Source organism: Rhineura floridana, chromosome 2 (genome assembly GCF_030035675.1).
Source record: "Rhineura floridana isolate rRhiFlo1 chromosome 2, rRhiFlo1.hap2, whole genome shotgun sequence".
In the NCBI taxonomy this organism is placed as follows: domain Eukaryota; kingdom Metazoa; phylum Chordata; class Lepidosauria; order Squamata; family Rhineuridae; genus Rhineura; species Rhineura floridana.
The window spans coordinates 91,281,511-91,304,812 of NC_084481.1; the positions used below are offsets into that span (position 1 = coordinate 91,281,511).

Here is a 23,302-nt window from a genome sequence, read left to right on the forward strand (position 1 = left end):
TATGAAGCAAAATATGCAGGGACCCTTATGAGCAATTTGTGTTAAATGAGTCAGCCTGGCTGTTCCCACCTTTCAGTGTTTGTAACCAATGAGTAAAGTCAGAGCTGTAATTGATAAGTGAGTTGTTTGGAGCTTCTGGTTTCCCCTCCCCCTTAGTGTACTTTTCCTGCCTCTATCTTATTTTTAGTCCTTGGAATCTCTGTAGATTTTCCCTTTCTTTTTCCTTTGTAATCAGGATACATCTTTCCTATGGTGGGTTCATATGAGATCAGGTAGTTCCTAGAAGTTACTTTCTGAAAATATTACTACACTGTAAAGAATTTTCCCTCCCCTACAAAGGCAAGTGTGAAAACTTTGCAAGGAGGCTTAGGCATGTTTCCTGCTGTGCAGGCAGGAGCTAAAGACCAGGCAATCATTAAGAATTCACTGTATAATTAACTTACAGTACAATAGTATATGTCTAGTCAGAAGTTGTGTTTAATAGGGCTTTCTGCTTGGTAAGTGAGTACAAGATGGCAGCCTAAACTTTGGTTTTGGGTTGGCATTGGGGAAAAACAGGGTTCTTGTGCCTTTAACAGCTGTGTGGTAGGCAGTAATCCAATGAATTAAGCATTTTCTAGTATAGAAATACAATTATGAGAAAAGCTTCACTGTGCTCTCTAATTTTGTGTTATCCCATGTCTTCATGGCAGCCATTTTGGAACTGGTGCTCACAGTGGTCGCTCAAAATTGGAAACATGCTCACTGATCCAAAAAGGTTGGCAATCACTGATCCAACTATATTACACTAAGATTCCATAGTGCTATATTAATGTGACAGTTGTTAACCTCTAATATGTCACGCTACAAGAATTGACAGCTGCCTTATTAAATAAAACTTCGTATTTATTTGCAATTACAGGTAACAGCTTTGGCTTTTATTGCAAGAGCCAGAATATTTCTTGGTTGCATATATTACAGAAAAATGTAAAAAATATAGGCCCTAATCCAGCAAAATCAATTTGTGTTCATGTGACATTGACACCAGTGGGTTCAAATTAATTGTGACTAACTTGTCTCACTGATTTCAATAGGACCTAATCACAACTAACATTTTCTGCATTGGAGCCATACAATACAATAGTGAAAGACTTTTTATACAGTATACTGCAGAATTTTAGTGGCAATATTAATATGCATTAGTGGCAATATGGATGTGCAGAAACCTTGTATACTACCAATATATATTATGATAGGATCCCTGTAAACAATACAGTCATGTGCTGGTGCAAAGGGAAAAGGCAGAGAATCAAGAAATAATACCTTCCCCTTAAGCTGCTAAGGAAAAGGGTTGTATTCATCTAAGTCCTACTCAGGGTAACCCTATTGAAATTAATGAACCTAAGCTGGTCATGTCTATTAACTCTGCTCTGAGTAGGACTAGCACTGAATACCACCCAAAGTTCTGGCCCTAACCACAAGTGCCCAGTCCTTAATTCCTGCTCACAAGCCGGGTGAAGGAGAGGAAGATGTAGATGACATCCACATAGATCTGGATGGCTCCATAAATATAATCCTCGGGACTGATAGCATACTTCTTGTCCCCAAGCAGCAACTGAGTATCATAAGCAAGGAACTGTAGGAAATCACAAAGCAGCAATTAGTCACACCATTGCATTGCTGTGAGTGAGGAGGGGAGGGAAGTCTAATTCTGACTGGGATCATAGTGGGGGCAAAGAGTTGAAGCTCCCCTACCCCATGCCACGGTCCCTCTGATCCCCCCTCTCTGTCCTGGCTTTTGAAGATAATAGAAGCTATGTGGGACCAAACTACATGAGTAAATGTGACCAGTTTGGCCCCAAGATCCCCACTTTCTTCCAGTCATTTGTAAACTTTGTTTCAGCTTATTTCAGTGTAGCAAAGCCAAAAGCAATCACTTTAATTTGTGGTTGCAGATAAACTTTCCAGTTTCATTTGCACAAGTGAACATATTAACACCAAGAAAGCCCAGTCTTTATTTTCTGGCACTTTCCTACCAGATTTGTAACCACCTCCCAAAGCAGCTGCTCCTGGGATTTAGCATGCATCTAATGATGATGAAGATGCATTGCACAGTACTGTCATCTGCACCATGTTCTGGCTGGGAAGCAAGACAGAAATGTAAGAAGTAAATAAATAAAGCAGCCTGTGCTATAAATCTAAAGATGCTGCACAAAGCTACCTCTCCAAAGCTCTCACTAGCTTCACTTGCCTATTATGCAGTTAGTCTGGAATAGCCAGGGGATCCTAGTAGGGTGCCTGCTTGCATAACCACAGTCATGATTAGCACAACACACCAAGAGTGTTCAAAATGCTGCGCATATTTTATCTCAGGAACAGGTATCTCAATTATTGCAATAGATGGCAAATCTCTACTAACCAGAGTGAAGGCAATGGCAGAAATGGCTGAGTAAAGCATGTGGAGCCAGTACATCTGCAAGAAGAGAAAATGAGCATCAATGAGTTATATATCTCTGCATGAGAAAGGATAAGTGGTTATCTAGTGAGAGCCCTCCTGATAATTATTTATTTAGATTTCTTAGTTGCCTTGCTCAAAATGTTCCAAGGCAACTTACAGAAATATAAATACATACAAAACAAATACATTTAAATGGAGAAAATATTGTGCACTGAATGGGTCTTTCCAGCAGCAGGAAGAAGGAATTAAACTGAATTTCAAAACATGCCTCAGTGAAATGGAGAAGAAATAACTCTTTGAGAAAATAGAGAGGTTGGGCAGGGAGATTTATAATTCACAGCCTCGCAAAACAACCCTCCCTCCACTGAACAGACACAGATCAACTGGAATCACCATGCCACTGAAAGCATTGTGGCACTGTTGATCTCATGTGCCAACCAGTTCCCCGTGCCTCAGCCACTTACGTATTTGCAGGTCAGGACAATGGCAGTGACAATACTAGTCACCGTGAGGACAATGGCCAGGATACAGAAAAAGCCACGCCAGCTCGTGATATCCACCTGCCAATGAGAGTAACGCAACATGGAGGAAGTGGCGATATCTCATTGCCCCTCTGGAAGTATTATTGCCAAAATGTCAGTGATTAAGGAACTCTAAATCAGAGGTGAACAACTTTTTTTGTACTGAGGGCTGCATTCCCTTGGGTGTATTCTTGTCAGGGCCTATATGCCAGCAGTGGGAATGAGCCAGAGACAAAAGTGTCCTGGATTAACTAATCTATTAACTAATCTCAATTTTCACCATGGCTACTTCAGATTAGAAGTAAGCGTGTCTCTGTTTGATTATGTTACTCTCAAAAGAGTATACAATTTTTTTTTAAAGTACAACAGACAAATAAAGCCACAGGTCAGAAAAGCAAATTAATACTTTTCTGATTTCAGTATGCTATATAATCACAGACAGACATATGGAGAGTGCTCTTGTGCTCAGGTCCTGCTTGTGGGCTTCCAACAGGCATTTGGTTGGCCACTGTGAGAATAGGTTGCTGGACTACATGGGCTACTGGCCTGATCCGGTAGGCTCTTCTTATGTTCTTATAGCAGAAGCACAAAGAAAGGGGGGGGGAATCCCACAAATGCTGAGAAAAATGCATTACTTGGGAAAGCCCTACGCGTTTTGGCCTCTAGTATATTGGGCCTTCATCAGGGCCTATAAAGAAGACAATGCACTATGTTACTACATATAAATGGACAATTATAAACTACAACACAAAATGCTGTCCATTTTTTGTTTCCAGTTCTTATGGCAGAAGCCTACTAATTTGTTCTCAGACAGCTGGGAGAATACTTCTTTGCCCCTAAGCCATGCAAGCAGGAAAAAGGTGCTGTTGTTTTTAAAAATCAGTTTCTTTTTATGAAATAAAACACCGTCCCTCCCAATTTTCTGAAAATACAGAAAGAAGGTCTCCATTATTCAATATAGAGCTGATCTGAAAGTTAAAAACAGAACCAAGAGCACATAGCATAAGATTCCTAGGAACTGAGTACTTTGGAATGCATATTTGAATGTTTCCTTGCTCCTGTCCATGAAAGGTAGCATGCAAGGAAAAGGCCTCTAATTTATAACTCTTTATGTGAACCAGTTTTCTGCATGCATTTACCATTTTGGAGGGGCATTCATTTGTAGAGATGTGAAAGGCCGGACAAAAACCAGAAAAATGGGGGTGGGGGTGGTTTTCTTTCAGGTTTTTCCTAAATTTTTCCATTTGTTTTTCTGGGGGGAAAAACAGAAAATGGGGGGGGGGACAATCTAGGCTTTCACATCTCTAGTAATTGGCCTGCATTCTTAAGTGTACAGTCTGGAGGGCTTTTTTTTCCTCCTGAACATTAGCTCATGATAGCTGCTGTACAAAAGAGAAGGATGATTGTTCAACCAAACTCATTATATGGAGGACTGTGTTTCAATCAGATCAGATGTACATAACACTATGACAAAGAATTTCAGCTATGGGCCTTTCCCACAGAGTGTTCTTTTTGCCCTAACCACGTGCAGTGCTCATGCAGTTATGGGGGAATCCAGGCAACATTCTGAAATGTAGTGCTTATGTTGGAAGGATGGGATTAAAACATGTTTAGCTAAGGCAACATTTCCACTGCAAGGCAATCACCCTTGCTAGGCCTGCTAACTCCACTGAAAGGAGGGGTCACCTCACCTTTGTCTGAAAGGAGAAAACAGTGACGATGATGGTTACAATTGCTGTGATGATCATGGCAAGGATTACAGACTTGCTGTCGTACGTGCTGAATACAAAAGGGTTAAAAAAGTAAGCATACTTTTTTGTTAAAACAGTTTTATCATTACATAAGAGTAACAAAAAATTAAGACAAAATATACTTTTCAGACATAGTGGTTTGTATTCAAAGTTCTGTGCACATAGTTTCACTGGAGCAACATAGAGAGCTATCTTAAACTGAGTCAGACCATTGGTCCACCTAGCTCACTACTGTCTACACTGACTGGCAGTGACTCTCCAAAATTTCAGATGGGTCTCTACCAGCTTTACCTGGAGGTGCTAGGGAACGAAGCTATAACCTTCTGTATGCAAAGCTGATACTCTGCCACTGAGCCAAGGCCCTTTTATTTCCTCTCCTCTCCCTGTGCTCCCCCACAATCTGCTCTGGAGGGTCTCCCAACCCTATGGAGCTGATTTTGACAGCACATAGGGGACAAGCTGAAGGGAACAGGAGAGGAAGAGGTAGCTCACTTGCATGCACAGAGGTTCATTGTCCCAGCTGAGCTGCAGCATTCGATATGGCCCTGTTATAGCCCAAAAAATTCCACTTCCACCACTGCATTGTCAAAAACATGTACATGTTCATATTTTTTCACAAAAAAAAATTATTTCATAAAAATCCACTTGAATGTTTGCTTCTCTTGCAGTGCACTCCTATGCATGTTTACTCAGAAATACATCCCACTGTGTTCAATGGGATTTCCCCCATAGTAATTAAAAAAAAAGTTTAAAGGTTTTTGTAAGGAGAGCCTGAATGACCACCTATCAGGAATGCTGTAGCAGCAGATTGCCTGCATTAGTAGGAGGCTGGAGTAGATGACCTTTGAGACAGTTCAACTCCATACATTTATGATTCTAACTTTGTTTAGGTAAAGGTAAAGGTGTCCCCGCACTTATAGTGCAAGTCATTTCCGACTCTTAGGGTGACGTCTTGTGACATTTACTAGGCAGACCGTATATGGGGTGGGATTGCCAGTTCCTTCTCTGGCCTTTCTTTACCCCCCAGCACATGCCAGGTACTCATTTTACCGACCACAGATGAATGGAAGGCTGAGTGGACCTTGACCCCTTTTACCGGAGAAACTTTGTTTAGGACAGTAGACTTAACTTTGCATAATTAGTTATTGTTTCACTACTACCTCCCATACTTTTTATCAGTTACCTTTCCATATTTAGCTAGTACATGCAAATATTTCCACATTTTTACTATACAATTTTTTGCAGCCATATCCATAGGGATTAGTAATTAAAAGAAGGGGATGAAAAGGGATGTGCCTTAGTGTATGGAGGTATAATTTAATTGTGCCCTACTATAGCGGGAACTGGCACAATCTTAATTTTGGTTGCAAGGATCTTAGACTGAGTTAGAATGCTTGATACTGGGGGGGGATCTCTGATCCAAAGATGGTGCCCACTTGCATATATGCAATTTTTTAAAAATGTCTTAATCCTGCAAATTGTCTATTTGACAGGCAAGAGGGCACATATATACACTGGAACATATATACAGTTAGACCACTGGTTCATCTAGTTCAGTATTTTCTACACATTCATTCATCAGCTATCCAGGGTTTCAGCCAGGGAACACTCCCAACCCTACCTGGAGATGCCAGGGATTGAACCTGGGACCATCTGCATGCAAAGTAAATGCTCTACCACTGAGTTATGGCCCATCCCCAATCCCAGGGTCATTCCTTGTCCCAAACACCATGATTTCACACCCTCCCCAAATCAGCTTGAGGGTTGGGAGAACTCTAAGAACTGATTCAGGGGGGGGAGAGAGAAACGTTCTGTTGTACAAGTGTAAATCCTTGTGCTAATGGAATGAGAGACAGCACTATTTTGATTTCAAGCCTCTAGCTAGATTGTGGTGTGTGGCTAGATATATCCTAAGAATGCTTGCTGGTGCACATAGGTAGCCCAAAAATGCAACCTTGGACCTCTGTGGTGGCACATGAAATGTATATCACACTTGTTACTTTTGAAACAATTGATTTTGGGGTATAGGGGAAGAATCGGCAGAAATAAGTAACTGGCAATCCTATGTATCATGAACAGACTACTGGATTCAATAGGCAAGGAATAAAACGTTGCTGTGTTGTCTTTCAACCCAACTAAACCAAGATTAAAAATGAAATCATCCACCTATTACTCAGAGAGGTTCCTTCAGCTTTTCCCCTCACACAATATGTCTTGTCAAGAATACGTTAAAATTAAATTACAAGGATCTGAGGAGGGCATCCAAGTGCTTGTTCTGCAGTGGCACCATTAGAAAGTGGCACCATTAGAAAGTCTTCTAATGCAGTAAAAATGCTGCAGAATGAACTTTAATATTAAAACAGCCCTTAGCTGTCCAACGCCTTCTACGTTAAAGTTTACCTTTGTAGTCCCTTTAGTACCACTCCATTATATATGTATATGTTTGTGTGTGTGTGTATGTATATATATAATTTTATGTATTTTAATTGTATTTTATGTATTTTAATTTATTTTAATGTTTTTGTGATTTTCCTGTTTACAATTTTATTATGTATGTGTTTGATTTTATTTTTCTAAGCCGCCCTGAGTGTCCTATTATAGGGATTATAGGGTAGAAGGGCGGGATAGAAATATTTTTAAATAAATAAATAAGAGGTGACACAGGCCTTCAATAAAGGTGCTATATCCCAGAATGCACCACTGATGATATATAGTGTTTATGGACAAAAGCTAAAGGATGCTTGTTAGAAGATTCATGTAAACAGAGGGCTTTACTTCCCAAGTTAATACTAGAACTAGATTTTCCAAGTCTGTGCCAATTAATCATTTTTAAATAATTAACATTTAACGTTTTGGCACAATATCTTTTTCCACCCAGGTTGGAGACTTTTTCTAAATCCATCTCAGAAACAGTTTCCTATTGCATAGACATCCAGCACACCATTTCCAGTTACCATTTGTACAATACCTAGCAATGGCGCAAGTCATGAATCCCATGGCCATGGTCTAGGAAAAAACAGAAAAGGAAACAATTAACAGAGCAGGGTGATCAGTTGTAGGAATGATGGAGTTGGGAGTCCAACATCTGGAGGGCCAAGGTTCCCCATCTGATGGAGCTGCCATGTGGGCCAGGTCATCATGCACCCCACCCACTCCTGATGCAGGCCCGCCCACTCTTGGGTGATGGTAGGTGTGTGCTGATGTGGGAGGTAGGTGGGCGGGCAGGCCTATTTAAGCCCATGCTACTCGCATGGGGGGGTGTTGCCTGGGAGGATGGAGCTCCTGCTCCACAATCCACAGCAGCATCAGGTCACTGGCTGTGATTCGCCCTATGACCTGATGCCAGTACAGATCGCAAAGTTGGGAGCTCCACTGTCCCAGCCTAAGGAGGGGCCCTTCTAGACCACAGGGACCCTCAACTAGTGCCCGAACTGGCTAGACATTTGCGCTGGGCCTGCATGTGGGCAATACCAGGTTACAGTTGATAAATAAGAGCTGCTTCATGCAGAAGCATACCGCACCTGATATTCCTCACCACTTAAAACATATCGCTTAATAACTCACTATTTGCTCACTAGTCACTTTGAGACTTTTTTGGGGGTAAAAAGCATCTAACAAATGTAAATAAAATAATGATGATGATGATATTTTATATGAAAGTGCAGTTTGGAATTTTTTTAAATAAATAAATATTGAAGATGTTATCTGCCTCCACTAAAAATACTATGTGGAGTTAAAGTAGGGGATATGAAAGTCAATACAAGGAGTATTCTACCTGTAATGCTTCCATGCGGTACAGGAATGGTAAAATTCCTAAAATAACTGAACACTTGTGTTAGGGATCCTGCATCAATAATTAAGAAACTTTGTGCAATTAAACATTGGAGGAAATGACAGAGTAAACATGCTAATTAACTGAATAATGCACAGAATCTGGGATTGGTTGGCTGGCAGCTTTACATGAGCAAAGGTATTTTGCTATAAAAGACGTAATAAATATAGTCCCTGGGTCAAGACCAAGGCTGATTTCTACTGTCTGCATTTGAAGGAAAAGTGGGAAAGGTAAATTGTAGCTTTGCCTGACAGTGAAGTGAGGAAATAATACAATATCTTTGGCTGAATGCGCTGACTCATTTGGGTTCATTGAGGATGTGATTGTTTGCTTGCAAGTATTTTCTTTACACAGTAAACTACTTTGGACAAATTATCTTTGCTTGAAGACTTGTGACAAGTCAAATACATTGCCCTATAAATCATTTTCATCTCAGACCCTTCTTCCATCACCATCCATCTTTCCAATATATTCAGCCTACACCCCAATAAAAACTCTGCGTACGAAGATAGTCATAAGGATTATGTTCCATGGAAAGCGCCTCCTGAAAAACAGACAGAGATTACATGCAAGTGGTCTTACCTCAAGAAAAGGAGCCATTTTGGCAGAAGTCTTACAAAGGTTCCTCCAATGTGCCCATATCTCCACTGCCACTCCTTAGCCACTCTGCAGAGCACTTCTTCATTTGTTCCCATGGCTTGCCTGCTCTAATCTCCTTGACCCTCCTTTGTTTTGTTTCACCCTGCCTTGGATGCAAAGTTAATCTCCCACTTCTGCCAATACAAACACTGAGTTCTGGCTTCCCCCACCCATTTCCACCACCACCATTTTGAATGAAGAGAGATGCCTGCTACCATCTTTCTATTTTGTATTTATTTTCAATTTTAAAAATTTATTAAAATGCTTGTATATTGCTTTTTACTTTTTAAAATGATTTCTTACCTGTCCACCCTAAGGTCCCAAGGCAGATAATGTATACCAGGTCAGCACCTTCATCCACAAACTATGAATGAGTGTCTTATTATGCACCAACTTGGCATTCAATAATGCATTGCCAGGCTAGAAGGCAAAGTGCTAGAGTAGCCAGGCTACCCAGAAGAGGGGCTGGGCTGCAAAGTTCTATCCCCTCTTCTTCTCAGATAACCCATCTCTCTCTAAATGCCATATCTTTCCCATCTTATACAAAATACCCTACACCAACCCTCTCACTCACAAATTAATTCATCCATACACTCTCCCCTTCACTCACTCATTCAATTCCACCTTTCACTTGGGGTTATCCACTCTACCATCCTCTGGCTCTCTCCTAGAGTTATCACTCATCTCCCACCCACATCCAATAATGTTGGTGTCCCAACCCTCACCCAAGACATCACCCATCTGCCCCATTTATGCCCCTAGCTATAAGCTACCTGCAGGGGGAAAAGAGGGATGGGGGAGTACTACTGGAAGATGTCTTGCAAGGTCACATCTCATTATCCAAATGGCATCTCTTTGGATGAGTCCATCTTCCCTCCCTCCAATGAATCCCAGCAAATTCTGAAACTCTGTTTTGTGTGATCACAAATGAAGCCAACAGATACTTACTGGATGCTTCTACAAAAGACCAGGACAAAGTAGCAGATCAAGAATATAAAACTGGGATGGGGGGGAAAAAAGACAGACATGACCTATCTAAAACTGACTGGCAACTCTAATAAACAGCCTTCTAAATTTAGGAGGTCCCCCATGCCCTTCTTGTACCATGAGGGGAGACAATTATTTCTGTAAAGTAGGCATCTCCCATTAATTGATCGTGTATAATTTTGTATTTTATTTTATAGAATTTATATACCACTCAAACAGCAAACCTCTAAGCATTTTACATAAAACATAAAATATATGTTAAAATTAGCAATAAAATCAAATGTTATATCAAAGTTTCTTCAGGAAACTATGGATTAAGGAGGCAGAACATGTTTCCTCTGGTGAAGGGTACCATGTGCTACTGCCTAAAGAATCCCTTTGAACAACACAGCCTGAAGCCATTAGGAAAGGGTAGTGATGGAAGTTACAGTAGAGAAAGTCAGAGAATCTGCCAGTAAAGCAATCTGTCTTGGCAACAGATCAAGAGTGTCATTTGGCCCTGCATCTGTAAAGAGAGTGATACTTACTAAGATATATAGTACAGTGCAATATGACTTCTCACAAAAAAGCTCACAGGGCGTCTGTGGAGAAGGAAGACAGTGTGAGATGAGATACTTGTCATCATCAAGAATTATCAAGGTATCAATCTACTTTGCCCTATGTAACTCTGTAAGGTGCCATGTACACTAATGGTGTGACACTGAACTTTATGTGTTTAAATTAAAAATATAGTTTCCCTCATGTTGCTTTAAAGTAAAAAGTGCTAGGCCTGTTTGGAATTATAGCATAGGCAAACTGACAGCTTGCTTGTGTATTAATTTGCTGACAGTTAATTTACTTGTGTGTGTGTTAGGAGAAATGCTAATTTGCTGACTTGCATTATCATTGTTTGTTTAAAGCTGTGTTTGCAAAAATAAGGTCTCACGCTTTTGTTGCAATGTCCAGCTGTACTGTAGAAAAGTATCAAAATTTGTTGCAGATACAAGGTCAAATTGAGCAAAACAAGTTGTGAAAAACAAGTCCAAATATGGATCAGGAAGAAAGGGGATGTTACCAGAAGGAGATGGGCAGGGATTAAAGTGATGTAAATATGATCATAATGATGTATGCATAATTAGTAAAACCAAGGTGATAAAAGACTTGACTGTGCCTAGTTGAGTCAGAACTAGCTTGCTATTTCTCCATGTGCACGTGTTAGCAATAAAGATACTCTTTCTCCATCTTTGTTTCGTCGTTTCTGAGACTCTATTGGGTGAGTATCTGGAAGCGGACCCCAGCCACTAGGACCCCAAAAAGGGGCTAGGGCGATTTGTTTATAACAATGGTGCTGTGTACAACATCAGTGTCATCCCCATCCCCATTGTGGAAATACAACACAGAGTTCCACTTTCCCACTGGAATTCAATGCATAGAAGACATTTAAGATCTCACTCACACCTTTGGATTGATCTTGAACTACTTGGCCATTACTCAGGGCTCAAATCCAGCTCCTGATTGACCTATGCTCACAACTATGCACTTTTGGGGTATGCTGTTAGCAAAACAAACATACAATACACAGCTCAGAGAAGAGGCTCCCAAGGTAATCCTAATTTCTGTGATAGATTTCCCCATTTTTTACTTCTGCTAGATTCAACAGAGTTCCCAGGAGTTCCAGAATTTTGCATATCAGGCACACACACAAAGAGGCAAGAGGCATTTCTGCTGCAATGTACTGGGCACATCACCAGCACAACTGCTAGTAGGGACTTTGCACTGGATTCAGCTGAGGCTGAAGCCAAATCAGGCCTATTTGGAGGCATCTGGGCTATCTCAGCCCTACTCTGCTGGCAGAGTAGAGTAGAGACAGCTCCAGATCTCTATGGGTTGGGTTGGGTTGGGTTGGGTTGGGTTGGGCGGCCCAGAGTGATCCGGGACTATCAGGGGATGAGGTATCAGGCAGAAAGGAGAGGCAGACGTGCCCAGGAAGAAAGATAAAATGGGAAAAGGAGGCACCTCTTTGCGAGAGAATGTAAGTGCCTTTCCTGCCCAACCTTTCACCAAACCTCTCCACCACCACCACCCACAGTATCCAAATCCCCTTTGCAAGTGGCTCCCTTTGCCACTGCAGAATTGCAGAACAAATTTTGCAGTATTGTTTTTTCTGGCTTTAGGTGAATGGCACAATTCCATCTGCTACAACACAGAATCTGAATTTCTAACCGGGATTAAATGGGGACAGATGTCAGAATCCTGGAATAGAAATACTCCATTCTGTTAATCCCTAACTTTACAGTTCTAATGACAGCTGCACCAGAAAACTTACGCAAAGGTGAAGACTGCAACAATGCCCACAGTCATCAGCAGCTGAAGGGTGATGATGCTGTAGACCTGGTCATAAAGACGAAGAAGATGGGGGTATTGGCATACTTACACAAATTAAAATGACCATGTTGCTATTTACAGATTCCAAGATAGTCAGGCAGCAAGATCAGATTCATGAATGCTGGCAGTTGCTGAACTGTATACTGGAGCATCATGATCCTGTCATATGGTCTCTCTCTCTCTTTCACCACTATTCACATAAAAACAGTTCATGCTTATATTTCATACTTATGTTTATAATTCATACTTATGTTTCTTCCCATCATCATCAACTGCAGTCTGCCACAGGTGTGCTAAGTTCAGCAATATTAGGTCTTGCAGGTCAGGCCAACAGTTTGTTAAATTTCACCCATGCTAGCCTTTTGTACTGTAGTGGAAGATTATAGACCTACTAAAAAGCGTGGGAAGAAAGAGGATACTTTAAAATAATCAGTTATGAAATAGTTCAAGGGTTCCCAAACTGTGGTCTGTGGGCTTCATTCATGTGGTCTGCAGTGTCTGTGGATTTGTGGAGACAGCACATCCATCACATTAAATATCCATTTTGATTTTTAATGGTATTTTTATTGCTTCTTTTATTTCTTATATTGTACTTTATTGTATTATGATTTGAACTGTATGGTCAACCACTGCGACAGACAGACAGATAGATAGATGCATGCATGGCTGGATGGATGGGTAGGTAGGTAGAGACAGGGAGAGACAGACAGAGGGGCAGCACTGCCTGCATTTGACCCCTTTGAAGGAGATATCACTAGAGACTCTCCAGTAGTAATATTTGATTTATTTACAAATATACAAGTAGAGCATAGGTGGAGGCAAGCAGCATTCACACCCCTAGAAGGCAACAGACCCCATCTACTCCACATTAGATCTCCAGGGAGAAGTACCTGCACCCCAAGGTGACTGTAGACTTACTTTGCGAATGAAAGTTTGACGGACATTCTTGTCAACCCAATAAGCAATGCGGAACCCCCCATCTTCCTCAACAACACAGCTCTCATCTGTCAAGAGGTGACAAACAGCAACAGTAGTTAATATAAATTTTCAGCAACAAGATCTGGGTTATCGTAGATTCCGCACTAGCTGGAAGTAGAATTAAAACAGTGATTCTACACGGCGTATAATATTGCACTATATTATCCATCAATATCTGCTGCAATCCCAGCAATTATTGGCACCCCACCACCGCCAGTGGCTGCCATCTGCGTTTTAAAAAATGCACATTAAATGTTCAGTTAACATCACATCTAGTTTGGCCCTTGGCTTGCCTGGTACCTGACTCCTCACACTTCGAACTCTCAGCTTTCCTCCTTGCTTATGGAGCTTCTCCTGTCCCCACCTCAATACAATATTCTTTCTCCTCTGCCCTCTGTCACTTTCCTCACAGAATCTCTGCATTTTATTGGGTGTGCTTAAACATGCTCTCCCACCTTCAGCTCCGGTTTTCTTGTCATCATAGGGAGGTGGACTAATATCCGGCATGATGTCTCAATGAAGCTTACTGCAACACCTGGAAAAGCAAGGATGAATACATTTGTTATCACCTCTACCTTATATTAGAGCCCTGGGTGCTTAAAACAAACAAAACATACAGGACGCAGAAGACAACAAGCCCAGCCCGGAGGGAATACCTCCTTCTGTGACCCATTGGCTCTGAACGTGCCAGGCCAAAACGACTATTCAGAGAAACCCAATAAAGTGTGCAAGACAAAAACTGCAAGACAAAAGGTGTTGGATCCGGAGCATTTGCTTATCTCCAGTGAGACTGGCCCACAGAAGAGAATGGGCTTACTGTGTCCCCTAAACTTGATCTGTGCCTTGATGCCAAAGTCTCCTAGTGCTCCCAGGAGCAGAGTCTTTTATTGCAGGTTCTAGCACCTTCAGTACTACTTGATAATTGACAGCCTATAGGCAAGCCACTTTTTGAAAACAGTGAGGTAGGTAGTAGTAGCTGCTGAGTTTCAGTAACAAATAGCTTCTTACTGAGCAGCTCGTTACTGTTCTCTTCACATAAGCCTTTGGGAGGAGGTAAGAAGCGTATTTACATGGCCTCTGGAACAGGGGGGCAGGGGGGCTAAGCTGAGCCCCCCCTGAAATGAACAGGCAAAATTGATAGTGGTACAGCAGTGTCCTTACGTTCTGGCAAAAAAATGAATGGTTTCCTGCACTGCCACTACAAAGAGGTCTCCAGAGCATGAGAATCCCTTCTGTAATCTATGGAGACCACACCAGGAATGTTAACAAATTATTGTGTTTATTTTGTTCTGTTTTCATCAAGGCCTTTGCCTGGCACCCATCTTAGGAACAGTTCCAGCCAGCAAACTGGAGCATGCTCTGTCTCCCTATGCTATAGCAATACATCTGGCCTTTGGCCATGTAAACTATGCAGAATACTACACCTTCTCCCAGTTGCCTAGAAATCTGTGCTGGGGTAATTGGATTTCTTCCCCACAGCTTTCTGTCCCATTATTTTGAGTGTATTTTGTTCACAAAAGGGGATCACACCTTAAAAAGTAACACTTTCTCTTTAAAAGTACTTTCATTGAGCTAACAGAGGGCCTGCTTCTTGCAGCTGGGAGAACTCGGGGAGGAGAGCTTTGCAGCAGCCATTTTTAATCTGTATATTGGAGCCCTACTGAAGGTTAAGAACAAAGGCCTGCAACACAGTTACTCAGAATCGTTCTTGAGTGAGTATAATGTTTTATAAATGTCAGCCTGAACTAAATGCTACTCATATACTACAGCTGAAAGTGTAGGATTCTCCAATTTTCAAACAGTTTAACATAAGCAGGTTCACTAACTTAATGCAATTATTTTCATAAATAGAGATTGTAGGGACAGTAAAAGCCGGAACGGAACGGAACAGGCCAGAACGGGCCCTTTATAAAAGAAATTGATGCCAAAAACATTGGAATGTGTTAGAGACACTTGAGAACAACATTTAGGAACAAAAACCATTCCGATAGGATTTTTATTAACCCTTTAACAATCAAAATGAGCTCCAGAACGGAATGAAACAGCCCGGAATGGCGACTTCCCAGCGAGCCAGACCTCCCAAATTCACCAGTCCCACATGACTACATGGGATGCATGCAATAAGACACAAAACTTCCACGAAAACCACGTTCTGATACCCATTCCGGGCTATGATACGCTTTTACGTAAAACAGCCCGGAACGGTGACTTCCCAATCAGCCAGACCCACCAAAATTCACCAACCACACCTGTTGCTGCGTCTCCTTTTGTTGGGAAATGGGAGATAACACAGGATGACCCAGGAACCTCTGGGGTGATCAGCAATACCCTTACTTGCTCTTTGTAGGTCCACTAAGCAGCACTATTGGTGCTCCTACCAGGTTGCGAATGGCTGGTGAATTGGGGAGAGAGAGAGAAAGAGAGATTGGAAGGGCAAGTCGGCTGGCAGAAAGGGGAGAGAAATAGAATTTGCCTTCTGTGAAATAGATGTACTATCACAGGAAAAAAATTGGGTTCAAAGAAGTGCTCTTGTGTGTTTGGGCTCAGACTCCACCTCTGCCTTGTATTCAAGTTCTGGGCCAAACCTCACCAGTTTGCTTTCTGTGAAATGAGTTTCTGACACAACTACTTTCAAAATCAAGGGTAGTAAAGTCTGGAACCTGTGGGAGGGACTCCCACTCATTGGGCAGAGCACATGAGGTGGAGGCAGAAGAACTTTCCACTCAAAAGGCTCTCAGGCAAGAAGGCTGGAGAACAGGACCTTGGACAGCCACTGCCAGTCTGAGGGCCAAACTAGATGAGATACCAATCATGCAATAAACAATTGCACGATGAGCTTTGCAACACTAAATTGAAGGTGCAGGGCAGCTGAACCCTAGTGAGGTCCTCACATGGGGGCTTTAGTCCCTGCACCTGCTATTAACATTGGGGAATAATAATAATAATAATAATAATAATAATAATAATAATAATAATAATAATAATAATAATTGTACCACCTCCTTTGCTGAAAATGCCACACCACTGTACCAGTGTATATCAACAAAATCACAAAACAAAGCAATCAGATGTCAGGGTTATTAGCTATATTCTTTGGAAAAATATGAATCCAGTAAAAATAAACACACATAGCAAGAACTAAAACAATGTATACAAATATGTGTAAATACATCATCGAGTGCAAAAGACCAGGATGTCATATCCAATACGTAGGAAAGACCACAACTGACCTACGCATGCGCTTCAGGAACCACAAGTCGGCAATTTTGACAAAAAAAGTGGAGCCACCTGTTGCAAAGCATTTCAACATTGAGGGTCACAGCCTGTTGGACTTTTCCATAACAGCGATAGAGATGCCAGCAGATCCAGCAGCATTGACCAAAAGGGAGAACTTTTGGATATACTCTCTGGACACATTGGCACCACATGGCCTGAACCTGGAGGACAGTACCACCACTACTTAGCTTCTGCAAATGAAGCCCCTCTGAGCGTTCCATCCTCAAAGCTCTATAACTGCCCCTTGGTAACAGCATTTGTATGTTAGCAGCTGATGAAGGGGGAAGCCGAAAAGTTTTGTTAATACAATAAAAACCTCTGTTTGGTTAATCACAATTTCGTTCGTATATATATTTTAGGTGATTAACAGAATCCTTATAGGGATCCAGAGCAAGCTTGAGTGAAGTTCTGTTTGTTGCTTTCAAAATTGTCATATATATACATATATATATATATATATATATATATTCTAAAACAACATTAGGATATAAATGTAACATAGTATAAATAGCAGCAACTGAACCAATATTTTTGTAAACATTTTGCAAAATAAATAGAACACGTGTACTCTTTTATGCAGGTAGGCATGCAAGATCATTTCAAGTATAGAACAGTATTTATCAACACTGAAAACAATCATATAACATTAGACAAGATCATGTTATAGAGGAAAACATTTTTGCCTGTGGCATGGATTCTTCATTTGTCACAACACTTTGGACATTTGAATATGCCACGAGGAGCTTGATTTATCTCAAAGCAGGACAGATGGTACCAGTTCTGACAGACTCCCTGGAAGAGAATCATTGTGTCCTCCTTGGGTTTCTTGCACAGATTACCCATTAAACACAATGACCAAGATGAATTATAATACTGTTGTACTGCTGAAGATAAGAATGCAATTGTAGACAATGATTCTTTAGGCACATTGAGACAGGAGTGTTGAAATTGTTCATGACTTTCTGATTTATTTGTTTCTTTGTTCTCTGCTGCTGTCTCTGAGTTGCTCTTGGTTGTGGAAGTAATGCATTCTTGCTGAGCAGTTCCGTAGCAATCCACTGCCGTACAGGGACCATGTCTACTGGGAAGGGGATTGGAGAGCCACTGCACAACACATGTGCAAACAGACACACAAACACCCCACAGTTGGAAGAGTCCTTTTGAACTGGTATGTCAAGAGGTGCATGAATGATCCACTCTGACCAATTCATTACTGAAGCTGACTGCATCTCTATAAATGTTTGTAGCATGTTGGTGTACTTGGTGGAGATGCCATGTTTGGAATCAAGATACAGAATAATTTTCCACTTGAAGAACACAACCATTAGTACCCAATGAGAACTGTGTACATTGGTGGGGATGAGCCAGATGTCCTTCATCACAACATCCAAGTTTGTGCCAAAGTTATGAACACTTGTTGTGTATCCCTGTAATTCCATGGACTGCATAATAAATGGGCTGAAGACACACACGTCAACATCTGTACTTGTCACAGTCTCTAGATTTGTTCTAGTAATTAGGAATTCCTCAATTACAGTGTCAACTAGCCAGTTTTGATTCAGAAGAGACTTCATGTCATCTGCATTGATGTAGACTCTTTGTATGTTTGAATTTCTCATGCGTGGATAGCATGTTATAGAACATGTTATTTTCCCCCCATCAGCTCTCCTTGAGTAGGTTTTTGAGGGGTACTTGAAAAATACGGGGCTTCCTGCTCAAGATCAAAGGCAATAATCACCTTTCCTTGCTAGCAGCTTGATTTTCATTTTTCTCATTTCTCTGTTGGGAGGCATCAGTTGTAGTATAACCGTGCATCAGAAGGGAATCTGATGCAGCCAATATGGTTAACTCATCTTTTTGTCTAGGTTTCTTTCTTCCAGATTTTCCTTTTCGTCCATTCATCCTCAATTTCTTCAGAGAATACATCACCTTTGTCCGGTGAAGACTTTTTCCTACAGACATCTGTGCTGCCATAATATGGTAGCATGTCCTGGAACTGTTGCAAGAACATGTTTCTTTTGGAAATAATTTCACCACATATTCCTTCTCATGTAATCCTCTGATAAGGAAACAGCCAGACTGTGCTTGTAAAAATATGCGGTTTTGCTTTACAATTAAATCTGCTAGACCTTCCATAGTCTTTGATTTACGGTCTTTTCTTTGAAGTTCAGGCACACGGTCTGTGTCCATCTTTCCCTGCTTTATGAAATGCACAATGTCATCTACAGGAACACAGTCTACTGGAAACTGTGTAGTATCAGGATTTAATTTTCTGATATTATGTTCTGCTAAGAGGTGGTAATTTCCAATTCCACACAATCCTCTTAAAATTTCTTTTAGGTAATATGTCTGAAAGAAATAAAAAACCAAAACCATTTCATCCATGTTCAGTTCCTTCTCACTGCATAGCCTCTTGAACACTGCATTCATGCTTTCAGACACATTTGTAGTAATGCCACTGGTTTCCTTATAGATCCCTCTTTTTTCCAAGAGCCATCTTCCACAGTTTGTCATAACAACTTTTCTCAGCTTCTGATCAAAATAGTTGAGGAAGCCTGTACTCCACTTTACTTTCAATTTGTGCAGCAATTTCAGAAACTCCTCTTCACTCTCACTATCCAGAAGCTAAAGAATATTGTTGGTGTAAACTTTCCGATCACCTTTCCCTCCTTCCTGTGAAGAGACCCAGAATTCCACATCTTTTATAATATGGTTCCAGCAAAGGACATGTGCACAGCCTGGAATAGCTTTCTCAATAGCATGCACAATGGCTGCATCTCGGTCTGTGACTATCACAGTGGAATCATTGTTGATCTCGGGCACACGTTTTCCTATAAATAAAAAAAACCGCTCATGCACATTTGTTGTGTGCTTATCATGGATCAGTATGGCCAAAGGGATTGCTGGGATCTCCTCAAAGAAAGCACACTGGAAAATTAAAGGTGACACATAGAAGTCTCCAAGCTGAAAGGTTGTGTCATAAGACAAAAGTGTGTTTGGCTTCAACATTATCACCTCTTCAAATATGCTAATAATTTCTGGAAGTGCCAAAATTACAGACACTTCAGGGAGAAGAGTGAATTCACATACAAACCCTTCCAGAGCATAGTGAAGCTCATACACACCATATAAATCATCATGGCTGATTCTGTTTTTCTGTTTCTCATACTTCAGTTTATTTTTTATTTGTTGTGTATCTTTAGGCAGCATTACTTTCATATGTTCAGCTGAAACTATTGTTGTTGCTATTTTACGCTGGTAAACTTTGCACGGGCCAAAGTGTTTCTGCCCCATAGCTTCTGACAATACAGAGGCATGGTACGTACATGACATCTCATGGGATATTTTTTCATATTTCCATGAGGCACAGATGGTTCAGGTCTCTCATCCTGTCCAAGGTAATGGACAATTACTCTGCCTACACTTCCATCAGGCACTTCATATGCATATCTGTGAAACAACACTTGCTCTGCGTTAAATAGTCTTTGAAAGTATATCTTTCGTACCAGAGGATCCCCCCTTGGCAACAAATGCCTTCCTTTTTGAATCCATTTGTACTGATCACATCTCCAGTCATCTTTTTTATGTTTGTGGCCTTCGTAGCTATAGACAAACAGCTGCCCACATTTTGGCTTAGCAGCTGGGAGAGTTTATATTTTCCCTGCTACTGGGTTTTCCAAAATCTCAAGGGCTTCAAATGGTGAAAGTTGCTCAAACTTATGCATGTATACTACACTCATGGCTTTTCTGCTGTAGGTAATGAGAGAAGACACTACTTGCTGCCACTGAGCCACCTCCACAGTACAAATATAGCATACCTGGGCTGCTGCCTTTTTGGTCTGAAAAAAGAAGGGATCATCCTGTCTGCAGAGACCAACAGATCTTATAGTGCCCCTAGTGGGAAGAAGAGTAAACTGCAGCTATTCTCTAGCACCAAAAGCTATCTGTAGTTGCATTCAATACTAGTATAGCTTACTACAAAAACCTTGCTAGGAAAGAAAAACAACAATGTTTATAGTATTGTTTATAGTATTATAGCCCGGAACGGGTATTGGAACGTGGTTTGCGTGGAAGTTTTGTGTCTTATTGCATGCATCCCATGTAGTCATGTGGGACTGGTGAATTTGGTGGGTCTGGCTGATTGGGAAGTCGCCGTTCCGGGCTGTTTTACGTAAAAGCGTATTATAGCCCAGAACGGGTATCGGAACGTGGTTTGAGTGGAGGTTTTGTGTCTTATTGTATGTTATGGCATGCATCCCATGTAGTCATGTGGGACTGGTGAATTTGGGAGGTCTGGCTCGCTGGGAAGTCGCCATTCCGGGCTGTTTCATTCCGTTCCGGAGCTCATTTTGATTGTTAAAGGGTTAATAAAAATCCTATCGGAATGGTTTTTGTTCCTAAATGTTGTTCTCAAGTGTCTCTAACACATTCCAATGTTTTTGGCATCAATTTCTTTTATAAAGGGCCCGTTCTGGCCTGTTCCGTTCCGTTCCGGCTTTTACACCGTCCCTACAATCTCTATTTATGAAAATAATTGCATTAAGTTAGTGAACCTGCTTATGTTAAACTGTTTGAAAATTGGAGACTCCTACACTTTCAGCTGTAGTATATGAGTAGCATTTAGTTCAAGCTGACATTTATAAAACATTATACTCACTCAAGAACGATTCTGAGTAACTGTGTTGCAGGCCTTTGTTCTTAACCTTCAGTAGGGCTCCAATATACAGATTAAAAATGGCTGCTGCATGTGTCTCTAACACATCCCAGTGTTTTTGGCATCAATTTCTTTTATTAAGGGCCTGTTCCGTTCCGTTCCGGCTTTTACACCGTCCCCATTAAAAATGTTTTGGTAGGTCTGATTAGAGAAGTCACAGCCAAACAGAAAGCACCGGTCAGATACCCATTGCCCCCCCCCCCGAATCTTAGCATGAGAGTTACATTTGGACCGGAACTTTGGGCACTTGGCACATTTTCCCTGCCCAGAGACATGCCCGTCTAGACTGAAGTGATTCCCTCCTCCATGCGGCTTGGCACACAGATACCCAATTCCTTGCCCCAATCCCCAACATCCTTACCTTAACCCGTCTGACTCTGGCAGACTGGCACCTCCTATTACCAAAGTCTTTTCCTGAACAAATGAACAACAGCTTTTCGATATAAACCCCAAGAACAATGGGAGAAAAGTTCCAAGAAGTGAAGGGGAAGAAATGGGATGGGAAATAAATTTGATCTCCTTGCTATTGTCTGACTGAAACAGACCCTGGGAAAAAGCAAGAATGCCCCCAAGAGGCGAGCCAGAGCTATTGCAAACTTCCCTTTCCTCTTCAGCTCAGGGTAGCCTCGTAGGAGAAACAACAAAAGAGTTTTGTAACATTTTAAAGATACCATAGGTTTTCATTTGACCACCAGAGCATGGAATGTTATCCTAACTTGGTAAGTATATTATATACAGAGAGGGAGGGAGAGAGGGAGGGAGGGAGGGACTGTTAACAGTGAAGTTAAAGGGAATTTCCTGTTTGTATGAAAAATAACACTAGTTGTGGTTAGAGTGTCAAGACTAGAACCTGGGAGACCAGGGCTCACTTTCCAGCTCTGCCTTAAAGTTCACTATGTGACCTTGAGCCGGTCACTGTTCCTCAGCCTAACCTACTTAAGGCATATTTAGGAACAAGCCAAGTAAGCCATGGTTTAGGGCCTCACATTATGAGGGCCCTTCTAATATGTTGAAGATGACTAAAAAGTTCTGTTGTAATTGAAATCACTTTGGCTTAAATAACCTTTGATATAAAATCCACCAACAAAATTCTGAGCTCTGACCTCCCTATCCCAATCAGGGTTGTCAGATTCAGGGCCTGAGAATGATTCTTTACCTTAAAGAGAAGAGAAAATTCAGCCAAGTGCAGGTTTTCTTGCAACAATGTAATGGGAAAAACCACACGGTGAAATTCTCCCTTCCCCCTGCACAACTTTTAAAGATACAGAAGATCTCTTGGTTGGCAGGCCCAGCCTCCAAGAGGTCTTCTGTATCTTTAAAAGTTTTGCAGGGGGAAGGGAGAATTTCACTGTGTGGTTTTTCCCATTACAGTGTTGCTAGAAAACCTGCACTTGGCTGAATTTTCTCTTCTCTTAACGATACAGAATCATTCTCAGGCCCTGAGCCTGGCAACCCTAATCCCAATCCACACTCAATCCCTTCATTTTCTGTTCCAAGGCTGTTGGACTACTTGCATCATCCACAGGTTGCCCAACCTCACCTCAGACCTCAAGAGGAGACAATGGGTGCTAGCCTACCAACACATTCTGAAGTCCTGTTCCACACCAAGCATCGTTTCCATTAATCCCCTCCTCACCATTTCCCCAAAACTTTTTCTCTTTATTTTTTATGGTGTGGGGCCTCAGCATGTCTTAATCTGGTACTGCTCTAAGGGTTGTTGTGAGGATTTATTTTATTTATTTATTTATTTATTTTATTACATTTTTAGACCGCCCTATAGCAACAAGCTCTCAGGGTGGTGTA

The 23,302-nt window shown here is 41.3% G+C and overlaps 1 protein-coding gene across 2 annotated transcripts; it reads right to left on the minus strand.

Annotated features, from left to right (window-relative positions):
* Positions 1-935: 935 nt before the first annotated feature.
* Positions 936-21,982, minus strand: LOC133378203 (protein lifeguard 3-like). 2 transcript variants are annotated; one of them, XM_061612989.1, is made up of 12 exons: positions 21,861-21,982; positions 13,965-14,044; positions 13,450-13,535; positions 12,473-12,537; positions 10,695-10,748; positions 10,129-10,179; positions 9,046-9,085; positions 7,678-7,715; positions 4,650-4,737; positions 2,902-2,997; positions 2,399-2,452; positions 936-1,615 (listed from the first exon to the last, which is right to left on the minus strand). In XM_061612989.1, the coding sequence occupies exons 2-12, from the start codon at positions 14,014-14,016 to the stop codon at positions 1,472-1,474; spliced, it is 768 nt and encodes a 255-aa protein (XP_061468973.1). In that variant the 5' UTR covers positions 14,017-14,044; positions 21,861-21,982; the 3' UTR covers positions 936-1,471. The 2 variants fall into 2 exon arrangements, with proteins under 2 accessions (XP_061468973.1, XP_061468974.1); XM_061612990.1 differs by lacking the exon at positions 10,695-10,748.
* Positions 21,983-23,302: the final 1,320 nt, after the last annotated feature.